This window comes from Python bivittatus, unplaced genomic scaffold (genome assembly GCF_059951505.1).
Source record: "Python bivittatus isolate LINGU-HERP-01145 unplaced genomic scaffold, Pbiv_v1 ctg000320_np1212, whole genome shotgun sequence".
In the NCBI taxonomy this organism is placed as follows: domain Eukaryota; kingdom Metazoa; phylum Chordata; class Lepidosauria; order Squamata; family Pythonidae; genus Python; species Python bivittatus.
In genome coordinates, this window is record NW_028277052.1 from 5938532 (window position 1) to 5964754 (window position 26223).

At 43.4% G+C, this 26223-nt stretch overlaps 1 protein-coding gene across 1 annotated transcript in view; it reads left to right on the forward strand.

The window, feature by feature from the left end:
• Positions 1-26223, forward strand: part of IGSF9B (immunoglobulin superfamily member 9B) — an 83724-nt gene that overhangs the window by 24328 nt on the left and 33173 nt on the right. Inside the window, exons 2-12 of the mRNA XM_088139029.1 lie at positions 983-1180; positions 3519-3665; positions 10890-11041; positions 12058-12175; positions 13416-13557; positions 15237-15382; positions 17855-17997; positions 20536-20676; positions 21925-22041; positions 24290-24440; positions 25331-25442. Of these exons, the coding sequence (XP_087995155.1) occupies positions 983-1180; positions 3519-3665; positions 10890-11041; positions 12058-12175; positions 13416-13557; positions 15237-15382; positions 17855-17997; positions 20536-20676; positions 21925-22041; positions 24290-24440; positions 25331-25442 (1567 nt within the window). The remainder of the gene's footprint in view (positions 1-982; positions 1181-3518; positions 3666-10889; positions 11042-12057; positions 12176-13415; positions 13558-15236; positions 15383-17854; positions 17998-20535; positions 20677-21924; positions 22042-24289; positions 24441-25330; positions 25443-26223) is intronic.

The following is a 26223-nucleotide window of genomic DNA, read 5'->3' on the forward strand; positions in this document are numbered from 1 at the left end:
GGGGGTGGAGATGAGGAAAACCTGGAAGAAAGTCACCTTGGAGCTATGCTGAAAGGCTCCATGCAAATGCCTGAATCTGCCTTTATAAGCTTAGGCAGAGACAAATCTCGCTCGAGGGTGGGGGGCTTCTGAAATGTCTGCTCCATGCCTGGGATAGAATCCCACATCTTTTCTTCTTTATAAATCACTTTTTTATACACTGACAAGTGCATTTCCCTACAAATGCAACGGCCTTTCTCCTTCCTCCCTCTGCATTCTCTTTCTTCCTGCTTCTGTTCCTGAAAAGTCAGAGTCACCTTGAAGCCTAATCTGCTGTTTGCAGGGGATAAATGGACTTTTTGGGGAAGGACGATGAAAGAGCTCCACCAGAGTGACTGTTCCCAGTTAGGAAGAGGACGGTCAAGAGCTTTCTGAACGTGACCTTCATAGAATGGTTATGAGTGGTTAAGCAGAGACAGCGTGGCTGGGGTGTGAGTCCTTAAGCAAAATGAAGATACTGAAAAAAAAGGAATGGCCAACCTGGGTTTCCTGCCAGGTTTAGCCAAGGGTGCTCTTTTTGGCTTCCTTGATGGGCCAATTCTTTCCCCAAATCTCCTGCTTTGATCAGTTTGGTAATTTGAACAATTCTTCAGTCTTAGGTAAGTTGGGCAGACTTCTGCCAGTTATTTCAGTGACTGGGGCTCCCAATTAGCCTGATTACTGGTCTAATCTAAGTTTTGGGATCGCACAATACATTACGCCATAAACTAACCAAATAGACCGAGATGATACATTGGAAGCCCCCCAAAATCTAAACAAGGTTAACATTAACCATGCTAAGCAAGTTTTACCACTGTAACTGCTAAGTTTATAACTAGCATATATGTGTGGTACAAGCACAACTGTTGAGCATAACTGTAGTTCATAACAGAGTTTCTTCATGGCTTAGGGCAAATTATTGATTTTTTCCCCCTTTCCCCTTTTGCCCCTTCTTTTTTTCCAGGTGCTCACGGTTTAAGAGAGGAACCCGAGTTTGTGACAGCTCGTGCTCGTGAGAGTGTGATCCTGGGATGCGACGTAATCCACCCGCTGACGGGCCAACCCCCTCCTTATGTGGTAGAGTGGTTCAAATTTGGTGTCCCTATCCCCATCTTCATCAAGTTTGGGTTCTACCCTCCCCATGTGGATCCGGAATATGCTGGTGAGTTAAAAAAAATACAGAATCCAGAAAATCTTGGAATCATGGTGGTAACTCAACTCTTGTAGCTTCACTTGAAGAATATGGCTTTTAGGAATGTGTCCATCAGCCTGTCCTTGCATTTATCACCTGCCTCTGAATCTTCAGACTTTCTAGTTTTGGGATTGGACCTATACTGAACTCTGTCTTTTAATAAGTCCTGATGGCAAAGGTGATTGTAAGCACTGTCTTGCCTGCTGGTATCTCTGGAGCTGAAGGCTGTTCTCTAGCCACCTTCTGGCTTTGCATCTGCTATGACCATGTGCTTGACCATCTGTCTGCTAAGGCCCCAAGCTGTCAAGAGCATTCCTGACTCCAATCCAGGAATACTAATTAGCCTATTAGATCTGATTGTGAAAAACTGCAGCTCAAATGCTTGAATGGCAGGTTTGCAGAGAGGAAACAAGCAGATGATTTTTTAAGGCTACCTCTAAATCCAGCAGAAGTTAGTGATGGAGGTTGCTTGGATATTTCTTTCTCTGTGATCTCAGAAGTGACTTGCTCCTTGATGAGGTATAAACAACTGGGACTCTTTGGCTGTCTGGGATTCTCCCACAATTCCTTGCCACTGGCCATGATGGCAAAGACTGCTGGGGGATGAGGAATATTGGAAATTGTTGAAGATACATCTGGAGGACCAGAATGTTTAGAGAAGATGTCAAGGAGTGTCATCTATAAGTTCTTGAATGTAGACTAGAATTAGGTACAAATGGCTTTTTGGATTTCCCCACCCATTTATGGGCAGAGAAATAGGGTAGGCAACATCTTTGAATTTGCCTGAGGAAAGCAGAAATTCTCCAACCATTTCCCAAGGGCGGATCTCCCTCTTATTAGGAATAGTACCACTGCTACTAAATGAGGCTCATGGGAAGACTCTGCTTAATAGAAAAGATGGGTAAGAAACCAGGAAAGTTGCAGACCAGTGGGATGATGAATATGCAGCGAAGGATAGGATATTAGTCCCCAGTCCTATCTTTTCCTAGCTGAATGAGGGTAGTGTTGGCAAGAGAAGATGGGTTTGAGGAGAGATGAGTTCAACCCTTTTTAATCAAGGGCACCATGCACCTTATTTTCAGAAAACATTCTCTGTTTGGAGCTATCTTGCATTTAAAGTACAGGCTTCAATGCTCTCTCTGAAGGAAGCTCTGTATTTGGAACGCTGTCTGCCCCATGTCTGGTTTAAAGAATTGTAAGGAGGGATATTCTTGCAGGAATCTTGATGTTAGCCATCAGCAATGAGCATTTGGTTGGCTGACCAAACCAAGCGGGCATCTGGTGACCTGCTCCTGGTTTTCCTCACTAGGATGAGATTTTTTTTTTTTCTGTTTAAATTTTGAAATGCATATAAAATGACATATGTAAATGTTTTCTATGGAGGGAGGAATTCATTTTCTCCTGTTTTGGGGAAGCAATGCTCATGAGGTTGGTCACTGACTGTCCTCTGTTTTCCTCCTCTTTTCTTGCTTCACTTTTTGTCTGTTCCTTGGGAATCTTCTGGTTTGAAGACACATGGGCCCTCTCTTGAAAAGGAAGGAGGGAAGAAATATCAGGGCATGATATCTCAATCCTTCCCAACAAATTAGCTTCATGTAGTCTCTTCTCTCTTTCTGCTTGATGCCAAACTGAGTTACAAGGTATCTTTTTCCAGGAAGTCAGAGTTTTTTAAGCTAGACAAAGTGGAAACCGTGATGGACACACACATTTTAAAAATGCATCCAGTTTGGCATTCTTTCAGTTAGGTTTGTGCACAGGACACCACTTCTACAACGCTGTAAAAGAAGACTTCTTGGATGTAGCCAGGATTTGAACCTGTCTTGAGAACATCTTGACTTTTTTCTCCTTGAGAACAGTTGTCTGTATCTTGAAGCTCATTGGTGCCCATGCTTACTATAGAGACTTCGAAGAGTTGCCTATCAAATACTGACAGCTGTAGGAATTTGTGCCGACAGAGTTTTTAATAGAAAGGCAGTGCTTAACCAGTTTTAGAGAAGAAGAGATGAAGAAGAGGAGTTTGAGCTGATACAGAAATCTGGTGCATGTGTGCTTGAATTGTGGGAAGCACATTGTGGACTTCCCATTGAGCCAAAGTATGTCTCCAGCTGGGATACTTCCCATGCTTGAGTCCTTGGCATCATTTTGTCCTTAAATGTCCCATAAGTTCTCACCTCTGGCAGACTCTGGGATGAAGTTTTCTCTGTCCTATGTAGCTTATGTGACATTAATATTCTCATAAAGCTCTGCAGAGTAACAGATATTCTCTTTCTGTCTCCACTGATTTCTCTTCTTTGCTGTTCTCTTTCAGGCCGTGCTAGCCTACATGACAAGGCCTCTCTGCGCATCGAACAGGTTCGCTCTGAGGACCAGGGCTGGTACGAATGCAAAGTACTCATGTTGGATCAGCAGTACGACACTTTCCATAATGGCAGCTGGGTGCACCTCACCGTCAATGGTGACTATGGGATCTTCCTTTTTCCTGGAATTCTCTTTTCTAGACATTGGTAGCCTGCAAAATGTTTAGGGTGGTCTCACCAAATTCGTCACTGGATTTTTCCTGTTCTTCCAGGCACCTCGCCATCATTGGCTTCCTAAAACAAGCCCACCTAACCAAGAGTTTGGATTAATAATTGTCTGTCTTCTTAATGCTGCTTTCTTGTAAGAATGCCTTTAGATAAGAATATGGCACCAACACACTAGCTATATATTTTACACTATTTCCCTGGCACCTGGCTGTTAACCTAGGGGTATGAAGCTTGTGCGTTTCTAGACGTTGCTAAGCTACCTTTCCAGGACTCACCCACCATTGATTGGGATGCTGGAAATGCTGGCTCAGCAAGTATGTAGAAGAATGCACCTTCCCAACTTCTACATTTAGGGCCCTAGTATCTCTTTTCCTCCCCCAGGCATTAACAATGCACAATCTGCAAAGGATAGAACCTTTTTCCCCTTCTTGCTCAGAACAGCCCAAACTCAAAAGGACTTGAGATTATTCTACATTACTATTAAAAAAAAAATCTCTGTTTTTATAAATTGGCTAGCGAGTGAACAAAAGAGAAGTAAGATAGGATGGCACCAAAAGAAGGGGTGTGTTGTATTGAGTTTGTCATCTGTTTGCTGGTACTTCTCTGGCAATGAAGAAAGGACAAAAACAATAAAAATGAGTTATGAGTTATGAATTACGCACAGATCTCTGGGCTTGATATATAAATGCTCTGCCTCCTAGTGAAATGTCTGTACAGTAACACTGAATGGCTACTTAAACTCTGAATCAAATTGACATTTATAGAGTAAGTCACAGGAGGTTGTAATTTTCCTGTAACCCAGCTACTAAATCCCTTTTCTGATACTCAAGTGATAAGGGGTGCATTTATGAGAATGATCAGTGAGAATGTCCTTCTGGAGAGCCACGAATCTTCCATAAATGTGTCTTGCCCACTATCTCTAGTCCCCTCTGCTTTCAGTTGCTTCTCCTTTTTTTTATGAGGTCATCCAGGGAGGCAAACCTGGATGGCAGTTGTTGCTGGCAGACCTAGGATGCTGGTCTTGCTCTCCACCAAATTACAGAGGTGATGGCACCAGATCGGATGAGCAGATACATCATGATGGGTCACAGGTTAGGGCTGAAAGCAAGGCGGACATGACCGTGGAGAGCTCTTTGGTAGCAGATGGGTAATTCCAAAGAGGGTTGAAGTCCTTCTTTGACTTCTGATGGAGCTCTGCAATATGAGTGATGCTGCATAGAACACAGTTGATGGAGCTGGTAAGAAGTCAACTAGTTTCCAGTGAAGTCCTTCCGTGTGTCATGGCCAGTATTGCAGGGAATGATTAGAGAAGTAAGAATCATACAGACTTTAGTAAGGAGTTTTAATATAAGAATTAGGCATAAGGTACAGAATTTTGGAAACTGCATAAGAACTCCAGCCCTCTTTAGCAGTATGTTCATGAAGGCAGAGTCTCTTTGAAGGTTATGAATCTCTTCATCTTGGGCTTTTTGCAGCTCAGACTGAGCTGCTATTTATAAGATAAACTACTAACAAACTCCTCTCTCACCTGTTGGTTGTTTTGTCTAGAGTTTGTGCTGTTTCTCTACAAAATCTCTCACACAGAGAATGGATATCTGGGAAAGTTGTATTTAAGGCCAGACCTATTTTCAGGCTTTAGACACATCTCCTTGTCTTATTCCTCAAAAGGAATTTCCTACCACATGCTGTGTCCAGCAGATCCAGAGCAAGGAGCATCAAAGACAGAGGTCTCTGATTCACGGCATTGCTGAAGCATCTGAAGTTGAGTCAAAATAGCCATCAGTGGGCAAAAATGTTTATTTCAGCACCAGTGCTTCTAAGGAGGAGCAGGTCATATACAAGTGAGGTAGCATTCAGGGGAAAGATATTGGCAGGTACAAACAGGTGATAAGACACACAGGATTTTATGAAATTGATCTTGTAAAGTTGGAGAGAATTAGCATGGGGTTGGAGCTGAATCTTCATCCATAGGGTGCTGAATGGTGGGAAGAGAAAGAAAGCTGCTATCAGAAGAACAGAAATGGCTGATTATGGCAGGGATGAGTCTATAATAAGAGTTCATAGCATGCTTTTGCAAGGAACTACCTAGGAAAATGGTGGTTGTCCCGTTGTATCTTATTTAGCCACATACTTCATGAATATGCACCAGGTGTGACTTCATTAATGGCTCTAATCAAAATTTGGGAGATCAGTGCTTCTAAAAAGGGGAGGAAAGAATGATGGGTAGGCTCCATGCCTAACTTAAATCCCTTCCTGGGAACAGGAAGAAAGACAGCACTGCTGGAGAATGAATAACTTGGGCTTGTTAACTTTTAATAAGAGCCTTGCACTCAACCGAGCATCCTTTAATATGTATTTTTTGAAGTATTAGGCATGCTCACTGGAGCAGAGCATGTTCTTTGTTGCAGTTTTAACCTTTAAGCAGTGGCAAAGCTCAGGAGCACTGTCTAGATGAAGCTGAGGCCAGGGGTTTGCTTTAAACACCCCCTAAGGACACCTAATGCTCCATTTTTATTTTTGATCTAACTAGCTGAGTCTCTTACTCCTCTTTGTTAAGAACAGAATATTACCTGTGACTCATTTCAGAGCTTGAAAGAGAATGGCCCAAGGATGGCTTTGTGAAAGCAAGAGCTAATTCTTTGGTTCCTTTGTCGTCTTCTTTCTCCTCTACTTCTTCAGTTGTTAATGAAGATATTCAGATGTTTGGTTGCCTCCACAGGCTTCTTACATATTCTGTATCTGAAGGACTGGAGCCATATTGGGAAAAATGTAAGATCCCTTAACATTTGTAAAAGAGCTCAGTCATGAGTACATAAGCCACGCCTTAATGGATCAGATCTTGGCTCATCTAATCCAGCAGTCTGTTCTCACAGTGTCCCACCAACTGCACAAGGAAGCCCACTTGTCTCCCAACAGATGGTCTTCAAAGGCAGTCACACTGCCATCAAGGCTAGTAGCTATTGACCCATATGACTTCCAAGAATTGGTCCAACTGTATAGGTGGGGTGACTTATGGGCCAAACAACCCTTTCTTTGTGGCCTCTAGAACTTTGCAGGATTGCATTGTAGAAATTTGATGATTTGCCATTTACAGTAGCAAAATTGCCAAGTCCATGGTGGTCCTCCCTCAATTGATTTTAAAATTGTGCTGGTCTAAAAATGCCCAGCTCTGTCATAGTGAGGCTGTGCTAGGAGAAAAACTACTTTGATGTTCATTTTCATTTTGCCTGCTTACAGTGTACTCTTGCATATTCATTTGAATATAAGCCCCAATGTGTTCAGAGGGACTTACAGCTGGGGAAATGGGTGTTACCAACACAACACAAGCCACTTACCGCTTTCAAGATGTTGCTGATCATAATTATTAGCCATGTTGGCTGTGGCTATGGGAAGCTGTAGACTGGCAATATCTGGAGAGCAATGCTTGACACTTAGACCTGCACTTGACTTCTTCTGCGTGCATCAGTTGTGATGCTGTTTTGCATCCCATGTTAAGTAGGTCAGTGCTTACCACCGGAACGATGACTTGATTGTAGATTCAGGGTTGCAGTGTTATTTAATACAGAGTAAGTGATTAGGAATGCAAATCTGAGTGTGAGTGCAGAAAGCCTTGAGGAGGCAAATGAAATGACACCCTATCCAGCTTCTTGGAAGCAAATCCTGTACATAGATGTGCATGTGTTTCAAAGAGAAGGAGAGAGAAGGCCTTGAAATGCTCCAAACACATTCAGTGCAACTGGAAATATATTTTGTTTAACACTTTCCCAGCTGGGTAGGTGTTAGCTAAGAGAGCGTGGCGTTGTGGACATGAGGTGGCAGTGAAATCCACCAGTCTAGCTACCCTGTGGAAACATAATGAATCACAATCAATGAAACCAGTCTCGTGGGTTTCCTCCAGGGATAGGATGCCGGGGTGACTGGAATTCTGTAACTTTATACTGTATTTAAAAACTAAGAAGGTTTCTCATGGTTGCCAGTAATTGAAATGGAAGACTTTCCCCCTTCTCCTCTGATTAATAAAATAGGATTGGTATCTCATGGTGTTTTCCTACATGAAGCTCTGTAACAGAAAAGGAGCAATAGACAGAATGCTTAGCGGCATTACAAATGCCGGTTACCATTCCCCTCTTCTGTCCTTTACATGCTGTCAGGAATTAAATAGGAAAAACAGAAGAGAAGCAAGAAACTTTGTTGAAGAAATCGCCCTGCTCTTTTCTTCTTGTGACAAGATTGCCAGCTTGAAATTCCAGTCAAACATTGCTGTGAGGAACATACCCTTTAGTGCAGTGTTGTCCAAACTTGGCCACTTTAAGATGAGTGGACTGCAACTCCCAGAATTCCCCAGCCAGCATGGCTGGCTGGGGAATTCTGGGAGTTGAAGTCCACTCATCTTAAAGTGGCCAAGTTTGGACAACACTGCTTTAGTATCTTGGGATTTTGCAGTGCAGGAAACCTAGGGTTGGCTTCGTTGCTGTTCCACCTTTGGCGTCCTCCAGAAAACGTTGACCTGCCACTCTGAGAACTCCCCGCCAGCTCCCGAACAGGAAGGCTGAGGAAAAGATTTGGAGCTCTTTTGCTCTGCTGTTTTGCTGATATCAGTACTGGATTTTCAGTGGCCTCAAGGCATCTTCAGGGGAGACTAAGATGGCCTTGTTGCAAATTGTACAAATCCACAGTTTGGTGGATTCTAGTCTTCTGGAGAAAATGTGTCCACTCCACCCAAAAGCTTCTGCTGTGGAAGTCAATTCGATGCAATTTAGTAGTAACTCAAATTTATATTGAAAGCTACAAGTGAAGATATTTGCTTCATTCTTTACTGTAGCCCAAATATTTTGAGCTATGGCTCCCCCAGTTTCTTGCCTTTGGCCATGCTGGTTTGAATAGAAGGGAGATGAAATCCATAGTGTCTAGAGGACACCATCTTGCCCAATGTCACATCTGTAGAAATTTCCTGATCTTGGCTGATTTCATACTATTCTGCCTAAGCTATTCAGCATTATTTTCTGGGTTTTTAATGACTTCATTGCATCTTTAATCCTTGAGGTACAACAGTACAATATGAATGTGGTTATTCCTAAAGATTTCTTTTCCCCAAAGCAATAGGCCCTTTTCTCTTCCTGGAACAAATTACGCTGGCTTTAAGAAAATGAACAATGTTTTACTATCAGGAATCAGTTCTTTTTCAGCTGATATTGCAGAAATGTCTTCCTAGAAAATTGGATTTAACAGCTATTTACAATTAGGCTTGTATTATCATTTGCAAGAGCTTGTTTAATCAAAAGGGAGATTAGTATCTGCATAGGTGTGCCTTTGTGTGTTTTGATAGTCTTCCTCTAATAGTGAGATTGAGTGGCCAGTGTGGTGGGGCCTGGAATCTTCTATCTTTTATATGAACAAGGTTCCTTTGAATATTTAGTCAAATTATTCAAAATCAAGGGGAAAAAAGACAAATTAAGTGAGGATTTTCTGTCCTTATGTTTCACCAACAGTGATGATATTGTTCTTCCATGACAGAACTTCACAGTGCAGCTCTCTTATGAAATTGCCGAAACATAATTTCATCATTTGAAGTTTTCCATGAGGTTCTATTTAGATTAAGATCTTGCTTTTGATTCCAATTGTTCGAGTTTCAGACATGGGGGAATCTGGCTTGTTTTAGGGCACACCCTCCAATTTTGTTTGTTTCCTGCTTCAAGATGGCCAGGGGCTAGGTTGCTCATTTTGGGCAGGTATGGTTGAAGGTGCTGTTGCTTCTGATGAATTCAGAGTCTGCATATGGTTTAGGGAGAGCCAGTTTGGGGTAGTGGTTTGGACAAACCAGGAGACTGTGAATTCTAGTTCGGCTTTAGGCACAAAGCACACACACACAGAGTATCCAGGCACTGTGACAAGATCTTGGCAGCAAAACCTGTTCAGCCTAAGGCTGAAATATATAACTAGGCATCATCAGCATACTAGCATCAGGGTTAATGCTGCAGGTTAAAAGATGGGACCTCTCTTAAACCATCAGATCCACCATCCCTGTAAGCAGTCCAGATTCTCACTATATCTTCCTCTGCATCACAACCCTGATAGTACAGTGGTACCTCGGGTTACGAACGCCTCTGTTAACGAACTTTTCAGGTTACAACCAGCTCCGGCTGCAAAAATTTACCTCGGTTTGCGAACTCCGCCTCGGGGTACGAGCAGGATACGCGGCCATTTTCCCTCCCATGACACGGTCCGTGGCCATTTTTCCACCCCTGACACGTGGTCCGCGGCCATTTTTCCACCCCTGACACGTGGTCTGCGGCCATTTTTCTGCCCCTGACACGTGGTCCACGGCCATTTTTCTGCCCCGACACGTGGTCCGCGGCCATTTTTCCACCCCTGACACGTGGTCCGCGGCCATTTTCCTGCCCCTGACAAGTGGTCCGCAGCCATTTTTCCACCCCTGACATGTGGTCCGTGGCCATTTTCCGCCCCTGACACGTGGTCGTAGGGAGGGGGACTCTCCCTCCAAGCAATAGCCGCCTCCCTGTCCTCCACGCCAGAACGGATTAACAGTAATTACATTGAACCTTATGGGGAAATTTCCTTTGGGTTGCGACCAATTCGGGTTGCGGCCAGAGTCACGGAACGAATTAAGTTCGTAAACCGAGGTTCCACTGTACTTTATAAATTAATCATTCATATTGAAACAGCAATCATATTAAGATGCAATGAACATTTCTATCCATAGCTGTTTATCTATAAAAAGCCCTCAATATTACCTTTGTTTAAAGATTATTTGCATTTAAATGATAAGTTACCTTACACTTCATATATTGTATGAATAATAATTCAAGTAAGTTAAAAACAGAGTACAAAATCCTTCCTTATTATTTCAATGAAATGAGTAAGGCTTTAAAGCAGGAAATGTGTGGTTTGAAAACAGATACCCCTAACAGCCCTAACAGGTCTGGAGGGCACCATGTTAGGAAAGGCAATTCAGTATGGCCCACTTTGGGTGTGGGAGAACAGAACCATGTTCAGGGTGCAAAGAGCGTGGATCCTTTGCAGGCTAGTGCAGCAGATTCAGAGTGAATTTGGGTTCATGTCTTTGAACCACACAGCTTCGTATCAAATGATGTAATACCTGCCTCTTTTCCTCCTCCCCCCCATCATCTTGGCAGCTCCCCCCACTTTCACAGAAACTCCCCCCCAATACGTAGAGGCAAAGGAAGGCGGAAGCATTACTCTAACCTGCATGGCTTTCGGCAACCCTAAGCCAACTGTCACCTGGCTCAAAGAGGGAGACCTTTTGGGTGACAACAACAAATACCGGGTAAGTTTGTGTCTTGGAAAGATGATGGACAATCTTTCAATCACCTAAGACTCCTGGTTCAGTCCCCCACTTCTCTAAAATGTCTGACAGGAGAACGAAGAACAGTCTCAGCCTGAAATACCTGTTGCTTAATAATTATAATAGTAATAGAATTCTGGAGTAGATGGGTGATTGATCTAACCCAATGTTTCTCAACCTTGGCAACTTTAAGAGGTGTGGACTTCAGCTCCCAGAATTCCCTAGCTTGCTTGCTGGCTAGGAAATTCTGGGAGCTGAAGTCCACACCTCTTAAAGTTGCCAGGGTTGAAAAACACCGATCTAACGCTTTACGCAACTTCATCGTGTCTGAGTCACAAAAGGCTAGCAGGGAGCCTCTAGAATAGATCAGAGTCTCCAAGAGCTTTTATCTGGTGCCTGGCAATTCTTCCTAATTACAGTTATGACACCTGCAAAGAAATACGGTGGTAAAACCTGTCCTTAATTGGCTTTATGTGATTGGAAGTCCCAACGAAATCCATTTGTACGTGTGCCTTTTGGAGAACCTACTGTTCTTCTCAATGTATCTGTGCAGGCAGGATGTGGAGGATGAAGACAGCCATCTGAATGGGTCTGCTGAGTTTCCCTAGATGGTAGAGAGGTCCCTTTCTAAAGATCTCCTTGTGCCTTTTTTTCTTTCTTCCTTTTAGACCCACTCCTACAATTTCTTGCAGTGTATGATTCTGTTCCCTGACCCAAAATGTTTCGCAGAAGTAGCAAGTGATGTCAATCTGCAGGCCAGACTGCACTTGTGGTTTAAATGCCTCCTTAGTTTTATGCCTGCATCTTCCTAAAATGCATGTGCAAGTCCCCTGCTCATCCAGCAGGCTGAGGAGGAGCTGTGGGTCTGACAAGCTGCTGTTTGTACAGAGAGAAAGACCCAAAGACTCTGTTAATACTGGGTCTTGGGTAGTTTCACGGTGGGTTTTGTATGACTTTGTGCACTGAACTTGTGTTGAAGGAGCCTTCGGCTTTTTCAGGTCACTGATGGGAGTCTGACGGTTACATCCATCAGTCGCAATGACAGGGGTGCTTATACCTGCCGGGCGTATAGCATCCAGGGAGAGGCTGTGCACACGACCCGCTTGCTTGTCCAAGGTAATTGTGGGGCAGAAAAGCCCTCGGGGAATTCTGTATACATAGCCTGCTTGCTGTTGGATCAGAGACTAAGGAACTAGGCAAAGAATATGGTAGCCTTCAAGCATGGCTCCATACTTCACCAGCCTTAAATGTTAAGGTCCAGATGGATAGGGATGCCTACCTAACTTTAGATGAGAGTTAATACTTGGATGGAAGGAGGATTGGAGGTGAAAACAAACATGCTGGGAGAAGACAATGGCAAACCAAATTGATACCAAGTAAACTACATATCCATGAAGTCACCAGGATGACTTCGTCAATATGATTGAATGATAATGGTAAGGCTTTTGTGATTTGCATTTAAGGATTTTTTTTAAAAATGAAACTTTTAATACGTTTGCCTCTTTGCTTCTAGTGTATGAGACAAGAGGCTTGGCATGTCCTTTTGACCACAATGATAGGATATAGATTCAGGAAACAAATAAGTTACATAGTCCAGTGTTTTCTACTCTAATGGGCAGCGGCTCTGCTGGTCTCAGGCAGAGATTGATTCAATGGTCTGTTTCAGGTAAGCACAGAAGTCTGGGGCTGAATCTCAGTTCCCTTGCCAGCAAAGCGAAGGCTACCAGCTCTGGGATGCAAAAATATGAATGACCAATAGATGGCAAGAGAGCAAGCATGGCATAGTGGTTAAGGCATCAGGCTAGAACCTGAGAGACTGTGAGTTCTGGTCCTATCTTAGGTATGAAGCCAGCTGGGTGACCTTGGGCCAGTCCCTCTCTTTCAGTCCTAGGAAGGAGAAGGCAAGGGCAAACCATTTCTGAAATCTTGCGAAGAAAACTGAGGGACTTGTCCAAGCAGTCCCCAGGAGTCAACACTGACTCAAAGGCAACAACAACAGCAAAAGAGATAGCAGCGAAGAGATAGCTCACCCCCCATAGTGATCCATATTTTTGCAGCCCTAAGAAAAACCTGGGTGCCACCCTTCAGTGATTAATGAACTGAGCCACATTCTGTTCCTCGTCTCCTTCTCCAACTGGTACCCCAGATGTGTTGAGAATTCAGCTCCTGGTGTGCCTAGTAGTCTAGCTGAAGAGTTGGGCTTGAGCCCAGAGGGAAATGTTGGGTGCCTAGATCCTCACAGGATGCTGAGACCAATCTGTGCACAAACTCTGCTTGGCCTTGCAGGCTCCTGCTTATGAGCTCATCTCCCATTTCCATCTGCTGAGGTAACTGTTTGCTTCTTGCTTTCCCACAGGACCCCCTTTTATCGTTTCCCCCCCAGAGAACATCACCGTTAACATCTCCCAAGATGCAATGTTCACCTGCCAGGCGGAAGCATATCCAGGCAACCTGACCTACACTTGGCACTGGGAAGAGGACAATGTGTACTTTAAGAAGTGAGTTCAGACCTAGATCTCAGGTGTTTCCCTCATGTGGTACCAACTGACCCCACCTGGGGATATCATTGAAAGTGGGAGTAGAAATGGAGATTTGATTCTCTCTTTTCCTGGTCTTAAAGCCATGCATTTGCCTTCATAGAGACTAACCTGGCAAATCTCAAAACTGCCTATCACTCTCCCTGTGGAAAAACATCAGAAAGCTTTCCTCGCCTGCAAACCAAGTAGCTTCTCCCTTCCAGATCCTCACCTTGCCATCCTTCTGCAGCTCCTTTGCTGCCTGTGCTTCCCAATTTGGAAAATGCTCATAGGGGTGTTGAGATTTAATGCAACAGCAGGAAATTTGGGTGGCTGCAGATGGTGGAAAGAGAGCTGGATGGTTTGAAAGGCAGAACATCCATGCACCCTTATAGCTAAGTGCCAGAAGCCTCCAGACCACTCAAGGAGACTGTTGTTTGCTGTTACTACTATGCTACTATTCCTATTATTATTTCTTGTTCTTCCTCTTTTTGTGAAAAATAACACCCAAACTATTCATTTTCCATCAAGCTGAACAAGGATGGCCAAAGAACCCTGCAAGGGACATGTTGGCACTGGCTAGCTGAGAGCTACTGAGGTTCCCAATACGGTCTTGGGTCAAGGCTCAAGAGAGTTCTTCATGTAGCTGTCAAAGGTGGGCAGTGAAGGAGCTGTTTCACTGACTTGTAGGATCCTAACATAAAATCAGGAAGGACTGAGCACTGCTTTCTCATAAATGTGTGGTGCATGCATAGGTATTCATAGGTAAAAGCCATGACGATGTCATGTATGTCATGATGTCGTTGTTCAAAGAATTAGGTGATAACATAATGATGTGCATGATGTCACTTTTCCCTTCCCTCCCATGTCCACGGTAGTGTGCCCAGAAGATGCCAATATTTCAGGCTAGTTCCTCAGTCCTAAGAATTAATTATCCTCCATGGTGGTCCCCATTGGCTTAGGTAACTGGAGTGTATGACCCAGCATGGACTTACTTACTTAGCTGCTATTGCCTTTGTATCTCTGGTTTGTTCCATTTTACTAACTTCTCCAGTTTATCCTTGCAAGGATCCTATAAAGTAAGTTAGGATGAAAAAGAAAAATGGGTCACCTTTAAGAATCTTCTGAGGTCAAGAGCTTGACTAGGCACGACATGGGAAATCCATCATTAGATGTTCATATCAGATTGGAGACTTCTTCCAGAGTTGTAATTTGCACCAGAGGGGAAACATTTTCAAGTACCCACCTGGTATTTGTAAGGTGTTTACTTGTAGAACAAGTATCTCCTGGTTTTGGTGTGTGTGTGTGGGGGGATAATTTTGAATAGAAAAACAATAAAGTAGGAATCTTTCACTGCCAGTTTGGTCCAGATTGAATTTGTCCTTCCTTCCCTATAGCAAATATTAATTACTTCATGGAAATCAAGAGAGTGAGTTGAGCCTAGTAAAAGCATTGGGCCAGTGCCCTTTATTCCCAGTCTGCTGTGGTATGAGGACCATCCGATTGGGAAAGGCTGGGGTAGTGAAAGAGGAAGGCAGCCCCTTACTCACAGAAAGTTACTTCATCAAGGAGAAACTTAATAAACAATGTCTACTTTGATACTTATCTGCACTGCTCTCAGATACCTGTCTACTTCTCTCCTTGTTCTCATCTGCTTACAGTGACCTAAAACTAAGAGTACGGATCCTGATTGATGGAACACTGATCATCTTTCGAGTCAAGCCTGAAGACGCTGGGAAATACACTTGCATTCCAAGCAACAGCCTTGGCCGATCGCCTTCGGCCTCTGCCTATCTGACTGTGCAATGTGAGTGTGTTTGTCCAAGGGGAACAGAGAAGGGCAATGCATTAATGGGTTGTGTGGAAGAGGTACCTGATTGATCTGGAAAGCACAGTAGTGGCATACCTGCAAAGCCTCCCCTTGACTTTTGAAGGAGGTTGGGAGAATGGGGTTGGCTTGGCAGCAGTCCAGAGAACAGAGAATAGAGTGTGGGGAAATTACAGGTAGTCCTTGTTTAGGGACTGCCTCATTTAGAGACTGTTCTCAGTTACAACAGTGACGAAAAAGAAACTTTGTGACCAGTCCTCACATTTACAACCTCTGCAGATCTGTAAAGCAAAGGAAAGCCGAAGTAAGTTCATACAATTGTGATGTTTCACTTAGTGACTGCTTTGCTTAATGATCAAATTGCCAGTCCCAATTGTGGCCTCTAAACAAGGACTACCTGCACAAGGAATTCAGAGACATCTGCTCATTCAAGGACCTGCTGGGTTTTGCTTGACACAATGCCCAGCGGCTTTTATTTTATTATGTGTATCGTTCCAGTGTTTCCAATCTGCTGAACACTTTTTGGAAGCTATTTCTTATTAGCAGTGTGCCATTCATCTCCTGTTGTTGATTTTGGCAGACGTTAAACCAAAGACAGGAAAACCTGATACATCCTTGCATATTTTGCTGCAATGATGAACTGCGTCATTATATAATCTCTGTGCCTACCCTGATCTCTGTCTGCCTTTATATCCTGTTTTAAATGGAAGTCGCTGTTGAATGATGCTTTCAGTACCTTTCCCCTGATTTTTCAGTCCGTTTGGGCTGATTGGATGTTAAAGGCTATGCTCCAAGAGATGCAGTGGCACTGGGTGATGTGGTCGTTCAACATCATCACACTCCCTTTCAGACTTGTGGGTAGGTGTTAGTTAACCACGATGTTCTTCAGTGACCTAAAAGTTTGAAAAGCTCACTGTCCTATTTCTAGTTGCTTGGGTGCATGGTGGTTCCAGCTCCTAAAACACAGCTCGCAACTGCCCAAATTATTCCAGGGGATCCAAATCAATCTTACAATGCCATGATTAGCATCAGATGATGATGATGATAAGTTTTTCTTTTTTGCTGCATTTCAGCTGGAATTGGGTGTGCATTCCTGTATATCAAGTGCATCTGTATGTTTGCGTTCTTCTGAATTCTGTCTTTGGCAGGCCATCATATATGAAACTTCAAAGAAACAAAAAAATGAGGAAGTCAGATATTATTGTTTTCTTTTATTCCATGATCAATGAAAATGTAAGCAGTCCCAAATTCTTAGCAACGCTATGTGTTACACAGTCTTCATTTGCTTCTGGGATTTATTTTATTATATATTTAAACATTTATTTTATTTCTTTCCTTCTCTCTTCTGTCTCTCCTTTTTTTCTTTTTCTTCTGTTTCTGCCTTCCTCACATAACTCCAGGAAAAGGGAGAAGTGAAAGGACATGAAAATGGAATTCCAAATTCGTCATGAGATTAGAAAGAGGAGGTTGCAAGCAAAGATACTATCTATGCTCTCTCTGTTTGCCTAGTTGGACAAAAATGAATGGTTAAGTAGTAGAAATGGATAGCTGTTAGGAGTGAGGAAGAACATACCTATTCCAGTTTAGGAACAATGACATGGACCCACTAGGATGATAGGATCATCCTGATTTGAATTTACAATCTCCTATGCACTTTGAGGCCTCTATGGGGTGCCAGTCAGGGATGAAGATGGACTGGCCTTTAAAGGTATCTTAGATATTTCTCCTGAGAAGGACTCCTCTAATTTCAGGTTGAATTTTTTTATGGGAAACAATTGTAGCAGTTTAAACGGATTATACCCCAAGTTACTAGTTTGATTCAGATTGCTTTTTAAAATCTGTCTCTGTCTTTATGGTTTTGCCAAGCCTGGAATCTTCAAGTATATTTTGAAAATCACTCTAGCCTATTCTTAAGGGAGTGTGCCAAAATGGGCATCTGTTTGTCCTATACCCCAGTATTAATTTTAAAGAGTTTTCTACTCCTCCTGTTTTCACAGAAGGCTTTGCACCTGCTAAATCTGTGTGGGAAGCATTTTGGTAAAAACATTTTTAAAGGAAGGCTAAATATTTTGGTATTGATCATGGAAGGTGAGCAAGTGTGTAGACATTTCTATTTTCTAGCCCCCAAGTATATTTCTTAGAGCTAAGTGCAGATAGGGGAAATATAGTTTCTATGCCTGAAGCTTCATGCAGATGCTAAGTGATATTCTAATGGATTTAGTACAGATAATGAGTCTGAACATTATAGTCTTTGGTGGCAGTAATGAACATTACTAAATTAGCATATGGGCTTTGGAGGCCATTAAAAAATGTTACTCTCGCTTCCCCATTCCTTGCTTTAGGGAGGCTACAATAGAAATACATGTGTTTCAACCAGTCTGGAGGTGAGAAAAAAAGGCCAGATGTTTCAAAAAGATTACTCGTCTTCATAACTGATTGCTTCCACTTCAGATCCTGCCAGGGTGGTAAACATGCCACCTATTATATATGTTCCTGTGGGGATACACGGATACATCCGCTGCCCCGTTGAAGCTGAGCCACCTGTCTCCTTGGTCAAATGGAACAAAGATGGACGCCCTTTGCACATTGAAAAGGTACGCATGGTTTATTATGAGATTTCAAGCATTGCAAATGTTGATTGCATTTTTCTCCTCTCCTTCCTCCAGAAAGCTCAAGATTTCATGCAAAAGGCTCTCTCCCCCTTTCATCTTTACAGCTACTTTGCAAGTTGGTTGGTGCAAAAGATAGTGACTGGGTCAAGATCACCTTGTATCTTTCTTTCATAAATGAATTTCAATCATACCATCTTTAACCACTGAATTGAGAATGCATTCAAGTCTGCTGAATTGAGAATGCTAATTTCTAGTTCAGGGAGACAAAATTTGAGCTGTAATCCATTATTCACTTGCTTGGAATAAATCTTATTCCTTGTATGTCTGTACTGAAAGGCATTGTTGTTTGATTACTCAGGTTCATAGATGAGCAACTTACCTGGTAAAAAGATGCCCCCAATTTATGGGCCATCAAATTATTTATTAGCAGTTAAAAGATCCTCTTTAATGAGACTTCATCCTGCTATTATCTTAGTTTAAAATTCCTATTGAGAACCTCATACTTCTAAATATTTAAACAAACTCAGTATTTAGAGTTTTCTTTAAATATTAATGGCTTAAAGATGATATCTTGTTTTAAACAGAGGGCAATTCACTGCTCTGCCTTTCATCTTCAGCAGAGCTGGTCTAGCTTAAAAGAGGCAAAGTCAAACCAGAGCTTTAAAGCTCATTAATTTCTATCCAAGAGATTTCTTCACAGGCTTTATTCACCTATTGAAATCAATGATTATTTATACAGCCTAATATTTGGCTAGATCATTATTCCATTCTCTTTTTTCCCTCCATGAAGAGGTTGCCACTTCCAACATACCTTTCTGCACTGATAAATCTAGTTTGATTGCCAAACGGGCTTTCCACTTTTCTGTAGTAAGGCATCTACCAAATTGCTTTGAATGGAACCATAAACAAGGTAATGGAGAATTTTCTCAAAGCTCTCTAATCAAGCAAACTTGACGTTGAGCAACCTTCTCAACCATATCTCCAGCACTTTGCCTTCTATCCTCTCACTGCTATGGTTCCCAGCCTAAGTACGTCAACCTGAAGTTTTGGTATTAAGAGTATCAGCTAGGCTGTAGAATTACTCCAGAACACTCCATCAACTCTCATTCCAAGAATCAGTCCCTGATAACTAGCCACTTGGATGGCCCCAGCCTCAATATTTACTCTTCATCTGAGCATTCATCTCTGATGAATGAATAGTTGCTTGCTGGGCTATTCCTTGCTTGGTAGAAACCAACCAGTTAAAATGGATCTTACAAAAGGGCCTCCAAAGATTTCTGAAAGAATCTCTATAACCTGGGGCCATCTCTGAAATCTCTCTTAACTTTTACACCTGCCATCCAAATAATCTTACAGAAGGGCATGCTAGCAGAATCTTTAAGACATGAGCAAGTGGTCCTTTAAAAATCCTGGTTCCAAACTGTTTAGGGCTTCAAAGGCTAGATTTGCCTTGAATTGGTCCTGGATAGCTGCCTAGTTGGAAAGAAAATAGACTCTGTTTTGTCTGCAGTCTTGGGCAGCTTCTTCAGGAATAAACAGTTGTGTGAGGAAGCCAGGCTTATCCAAAATTATCAGATAATTTTGTATCTTGGCTGTAACGCTAATTAAATCAATTGAAGAGCCTTTGTTGGTTTGTTTTATGCCCAAGTCTACAAACCAGTTGTTGGGCATACTATCTCAGCAGGTGCTGCTTCTGGCTGACCTTGTCTGGCTTTGGAAGCTTTGCAGGGTTAGGCCTGATTAGTATTTGGATGAGAGACCACCTAGGAATACTAGAATTATGTGTACAGTAGAGTCTCGTTTAACTGACCTTCGCTTATCCGACATTCCGTCTTATCTGATGCCCCTAAAAAAAACACAACAACACGCATAAATCGGCGATGAGAAAAGTGTGCCGCTTGTTTGCGAGTGTGAGTGTACTCTTTCTTGTTGCTCCTGATGGTGCGGTGCCGCAATGCAAAAATCGATTGCAACAGGTGCAGCAGGTGCTTAATTTGTAAAATTATAACGTAATTTGACGTTTAATAGGCTTTTTCTTAATTCCTCCCTATTATCCGACATTTTCGCTTATCCGACCTTCTGCCGGCCCATTTATGTCGGATAAGCGAGACTCTACTGTACAGTATTTGTTTTCTCCTGAAAGTTCTGTCTAGGTGTATTAAGACTATCCTCCCCATGTGGTCTTCCTCCCGAAATCATAACCATTGTGACTGAATTGTGTTGAAGAAAACGCTGGTGGCGGTGAGGGGAGAAGATGAAGGCTATATGGGTTAATAGTTGTGTTACAGATAATACTGGAGGGACACCTATCAACAAATCAAAAGCATTGTAGGGGGAGGTTGAATGATTCTAGTCCAAGCAATAGCTATAATTATTTAGACATGGATATTTTCTGAACCAGAATATTTCAGCCTCTCCAGAGGTTTTGATATGAGGTGCTATTTCCATGCCCCAGCCAGGTGTCTTTATTCTGTGAAACTCAAGTCTGCAAATATCTACTTTCTTCCACTGCCTTGGCAGTATTCAGGCTGGAGTCTTCTGGAAGATGGTTCAATTCGAATAGAAGAAGCAACAGAAGAAGCTCTTGGCACATACACCTGCGTGCCTTATAACGCCCTGGGTACTATGGGCCAATCGCCCCCTGCCCGATTGGTACTGAAGGTATTTCATTGGTTGATGTGTTCCTGTTTGATGTGTGAATTTGTGCATGCATGCATGCATGTGTACTAGCAAAATGTGCAGATTTGCCTAGTGCAACAGCAAGATGGAACTTGCAGTGGTAGGTCTGGTACCTGGTTACAATGCTCTCATCCAGTGAAGGGGAAGATATTGCAATTTACAGAGCAAAACTGAGATTACCTAAATTGCAGTAAACATTAATGCCTGTTTCTTCAAAACAAAGCTGTGATTTTGGTTGATCAGAAGTCCTCTTTTAGAATGATCTCTGTTGCTGATGCAATATGGAATATGTGCAAATATTCCAACTGCTTGCTGAAAAAAGTCAGTGCTTCAAGCTTACTTGATTGATGGCATCGGGCGTGGTGGGGGGAGGACTTTTGCAGAAGAGAAGGATGGCAATTTTCTTGATGTTGATCAACTGTTATATTAGTGTGGTCTATGCACATTTGTGTGTATGACAGTAGTGTGTATATCAGGTGAGTGAAGAGCATGCTTATGCGAGGGGTGAAGTTTGAGTAGGGAAGTGTTTATGCTTGAAAGAAATGGGAATGCATACATAGAAAGCATTGTGCTCCCCCTTATCCATGCATTTAGATGGCTCATGGCTTGGAAGTCAGTATCATTTGTCCACCATCTGGCTTTGGACAAACATAATAAGTGGCTGAAAGTTCTGCAATTAGCTGGCAGCTCTAGGTTTTCAGTGAGAGACTGTAAAAGTATGTGGGAAAGACCTTGGGAGACTGAGCAAAGAGATGCTGCCAAGAGAATGGTCTGATAAGAGAGGGCACAGCCCATAGCAGGATAGTGGGTGGGACAAGAGGTTAAAAAGAGACCCTCCCTAATTTCTTGGGGTGTAAAGGAGATTGGGGGGGGAGAATTGTACTTTCAGACTTGCAAGATTCTGTCAATGTAGCCTTACAATAAAGTAGAATTAGCTTACCTGGTTGTGATTCCTATCTGGTTTACCCCGCAAGGCCGACATCAATCTTGCAAGTCTGAGAGTACAATTCTTCCCCCATCTCCTTTACAGCCTGAGGAACTAGAGAGGGTCTCTTCTGAGTTTTTTGCCCTGCCCACTATCCAGCTGCAGGCTATGCCATCTCTTATCGGACTGTTCCCTCGACAGCATTTCTGGGCCCCGTCTCCCAAGGTCTTTCCCACGTACCTTGGATAGTAATTGTTCTTTGTTCTTCCTTTCTTCCCAACTGCTTCTCCCTTCTGGCTTCACAGGACCCACCCTATTTCACGGTGCTACCAGGCTGGGAGTACAGACAAGAGGCAGGGAGGGAGCTCTTGATCCCCTGTGCTGCAGCAGGAGACCCCTTTCCTGTCATCACTTGGAGAAAGGTACCCGGCCTGCCAGAACAATCTGCAGGGCCTTTGGCTTTTGATGAATATTGCAGACAGAGAAGCCACACTTTGTCCCGGTAAGAGCAAACTGCAGGTTAGCTGCTTTGCTTCGGGCTGTACCACTGTCGCCCTGTCCTACAAAGTGGGTGGGGGAAGCCCAGCTCCTTGGCAGGAAGCATATAGGAACTTGAGGAAGTGTAGCTGGGACTTTGGAGGAGCCCAAAGCAATCACAGCCCCTCATGCCCCTTCAGAGTCTTTCTCTAAGTATTCCAGGGCAGCGTAGGGCCAGCCTCTTCATCCTACCGCACTGCGATTTTGATCTGAGATGTGTTGCAGCCCATTAGGACTTCATCAGGGACCTGAAGAGGGAAGGAGATCCTGGCATCTGGGGGGTGTTGAGCCCACATCTTCCACCTCCCTGTAATGTCTCCCTCAGCTTGCCTTGGTCTTCAGCTCCCAGAGTTGGGAATGATGATGGGAGCAGAAGTCCGGCATAAATTGGATTGAGCAAACCATGGTGGAGTTAATCAATGAGACTGTACTCATGTGGATGGAGCCAACTGGTGAGAAAGACTACAGGAGACATAATGAGAGGTTCAAAGTCATCCAGTGAGTTTCAAGCGCTTGACCTTGATCTTGCGTGGTTTGTTGGCTTCTCTCTTCTGTAGTTCTTCGTTTCTGTTCAGCCTTTGGGCTGTTTTTTAAAGTTTCCGCTTACTCTTGTAGTTCCAGATTGGGCCCCACTGAAGTCCTCATCCTCTTCACCCTTTGGATCCTGTACTGTCACTTGGTCTCCATCCACTTCTCTCCACCAATATTGGCCTTTTCTTTCTGTTATTACCAAGCAGCAGACAGAACACGCCTGGTTCCCACTTCATCCTAAGTCATGGACAAGTTGCTTGACCCCACTTTAGCCTAGTTTAACATCTCTGAATCCAGCCAGTGTGTTTGTTTAATTTCAGGCTCATTGTGATGGGTGAACCAGACCACGATGGCATATTAAAATATGGATTGAAATGGCTCCAAGAGATGTGTGAACCTGACCACAGAATCAGTGGTGGAAGGAGAAGGAAATCTCTTTCCATTTGCCATTGTGGCAAAACTATTGTCCCAGGAAAAGTGTAACCCTAGATAGCATCCTAGGCCAGTCCTCTAATGGGAAAGATGCTACCTTTGAACCCTAGAGGAGCAGTGTGACTTCACTGATATTAACCTATGGAAGGGAAGCAAAATCAACAGGCATATAGCTCCCTCTGCTGTCCTAAAGCAACGAAACAGTGATTTAAGCCTGAATATCTACTGGAACTGCATGCTTCAAGAATGATTCAGAAGAAGCGGATGAGAAAGACCAACAGGCTGCTTTCATGAATAGCAGAGAGGCTCTGAGCTCACCCAAGATCCAAAGCACTTCTTCAGAATCAATTTAGAAGCTTGCACAGCCTTACTGATCAGGTGTCTAAGCCTCTTGGCTTCCCAGCATTCCCACCAATTCAGAAGGAGGTAGATAACTGGACTTCTATGAGCGAGGCTAACAAAAATCTCCTTTCTGAGATTAAAATTCTGATTCTAATCCAGTTTCAGTTTATGGTGTAGCTGAGCTAGTTATAAAATAGGCATCCACCCCTCCTGACTTCTGGAGGTTAGGGGACTTATGTGGGTGGCTCTGTCTGGTGGCTGCAGGGGACTTGACAGATGTGGTTATGCTCCATCATTGCCAAGCTTTAGGACTTCTAAAAGGGCATAAGCCTCTGCAGGACTCGAGGCACTTCTTTTGCTCTTTGATCCTCCCCCAAACTTTCCAGACCAAAAATGGTCTGAAATTTGGGCTCTAGCAACTCTGGAAGGCTCAGGGGGCAGAGAAAGGCTGCCAGGGGAGCAAGGAATGTGTGACGGGTGGCCACAGGTTGCCCACCCTGATCAGGGCAATAGATTCCTCGCTCTACATTAGCCCGTTCCCTTATCTTTGCAAGCCATCTACGGCAGCTCCTGCTTTATACAGCTCTTGCCGTCCCTGTCTTACTTATCCAAATCACTTTGTGAGAGCCCATCTTCCTCTGCTTCTTTGGCCCGTGATTTCACTGCATCCTGTGGCTTTGGAGTTCACCTGTCCAGGGTCACATCCCACTCCCCAGCAGACAATAGCAACCTGTGCCCAGGTTTTTGCAACATGTCTCTGAGTTGTATGTGTGTGTGTTCCCCCCCTCTCTCCTTCCTTCCCTGGGCCTTCTCTCTTGTTTGACCAAGGTAGGGAAGCCTAGTAGAAGTAGGCATACCACCCTTCCCAGTGGAAGCCTCCAGTTCCGATCTCTCAGTAAGGATGACCACGGAGAGTGGGAATGCGTTGCTACCAACATTGTCACAAGCATCACGGCGAGCACCCATCTGACAGTCATCGGTAGGTATGAGAGGCTGGGAAGCGTTGCTGGCATGTCCAACAGGATGAACCTTGGGGAGGGATATGGACACTTGGGATAGTTCTGCTCCAGATTTTTTTTTTAATTTAAAGATTTATATGGCTGCTTAGTGCACAAAAATGTGATTCCGTGTAGTATGCAGACAACCATAAAAACAGATGATGGTTTCCCCAAAACCACAATAAAGTCAATAACAAGAACAAATCACACAGGTCAGGGCATGACAACAGGTACGCCACCTCCCAGGACTTGTCCTCCTAACATCCTGGTCCTAAGACCTGAGTTCTTCAAATCCTTCTTGAAGGCTAACAGGGTTGGGGCCTGTCAAATCTCTGTGGGGGGGTCGTTCTACAGGGCAGGTGCCATAACTAATTGAAGGAAAAAGTTGGGCAGCACAGAAAAACATTTTGTGTGCAACAGCATTTCCCAGGCTCTTGTCTCTCACTTTCAATTAAATCTCCCCCAGTTCCTTCCTGCTTATGATTCTGCCTTTTTCCCCTCTGGATCATTCTGCTACCTATTAGGAATAGCTTCCCAGTGAAAGTGAAAATGCTATCTGGAGAACTTCCATTTCAATATACTGACAGTATATTTGATTGTGTTTGTTATCAATCAAGTGGTTTTGTTCTTTTAAATGAAAGTCCATCTCCACTGAGTGACATCCTAGTTGCTTTCCACATTGGTTTCATATCCCTTCGTGCGAGTTTCTTGATGTCTTTTATTTTCTCAAATAATAAGCATGGAAATATTAGGGCTCTCCAGTGATCCATATCTGATGGGGAAATCCATTTGGTGCCTCTGTTCTTTCACCCTAGTTTAAACTCTGTTGCGTTAATCTTGATTGTCCTAATTTCTTTCTCCTTGTTTTCAGGTACAAGTCCCCATGCTCCAAGTAACGTGCGTGTTGCTGTTTCCATGACCTCAGCCAACGTTTCCTGGGAACCTGGCTATGATGGCGGATATGAACAGACATTCTCAGTTTGGTACGGCCCTCTGTGAGTCATCCCAGCATGCTTTGCTCTCTGCTTCTTTTCTTTCCCAGTTAGCCAGAGCAAAGAGTAGACTTGAAGCCTTGCCCTTCTCAGACTGAGTTCTCTTGAATGTTGATTGTGCTCTAGTGCAGCAGCAATACACAGGTATCTCTTCTGAGAAAGGAGATTTTTGCACCCTGGATCTTGATTAGTTGACATTTATGGTATATGGAACAGGGCTTTGTCTATCCCTTCCCGAGGTGACTTTCCCCACCATGAAGAGGGGATCAGTGACATTTAAATCTTGTTTTTCTTCCATGATGGAACCCAAATTACTATTCTTGGGCTTTCCAAGTAGATCATTCTATCTTGATCATTCTATCAAATGCTTGCTTGGACCTTGTACGCTTGATTTTCTGTGAAATAGAATCCATCAGGAATATCCAAATCAGGATTTGTATCATGAAAAGACAATGGGTTTAGACTGGCTGCCGTGGTTATCCTGATCTGTAACCCAAACAGCAGCTTACGTTCCTGGGAAAACAGCAGCCACAGAGGAACTGGTGGGGAGGTAAAGGGTTAGATATTATCTTTCTCCCTCCCAGCTCCTTTAGGACATAGATCCAGTCCTGATCCATTCTTCCCCTGAAAGGAAGCAAAAAACAAATGTGTCCCACAGTTCACGAAACTGAATGCACCCCAACAGCCACATATCTGTGGTCCATCAGGGGCTTGATTGCCTCTTCAAACCTGTGGTCTCAGGCAAGTGAGACCTCACAAGCCTTCAAACACA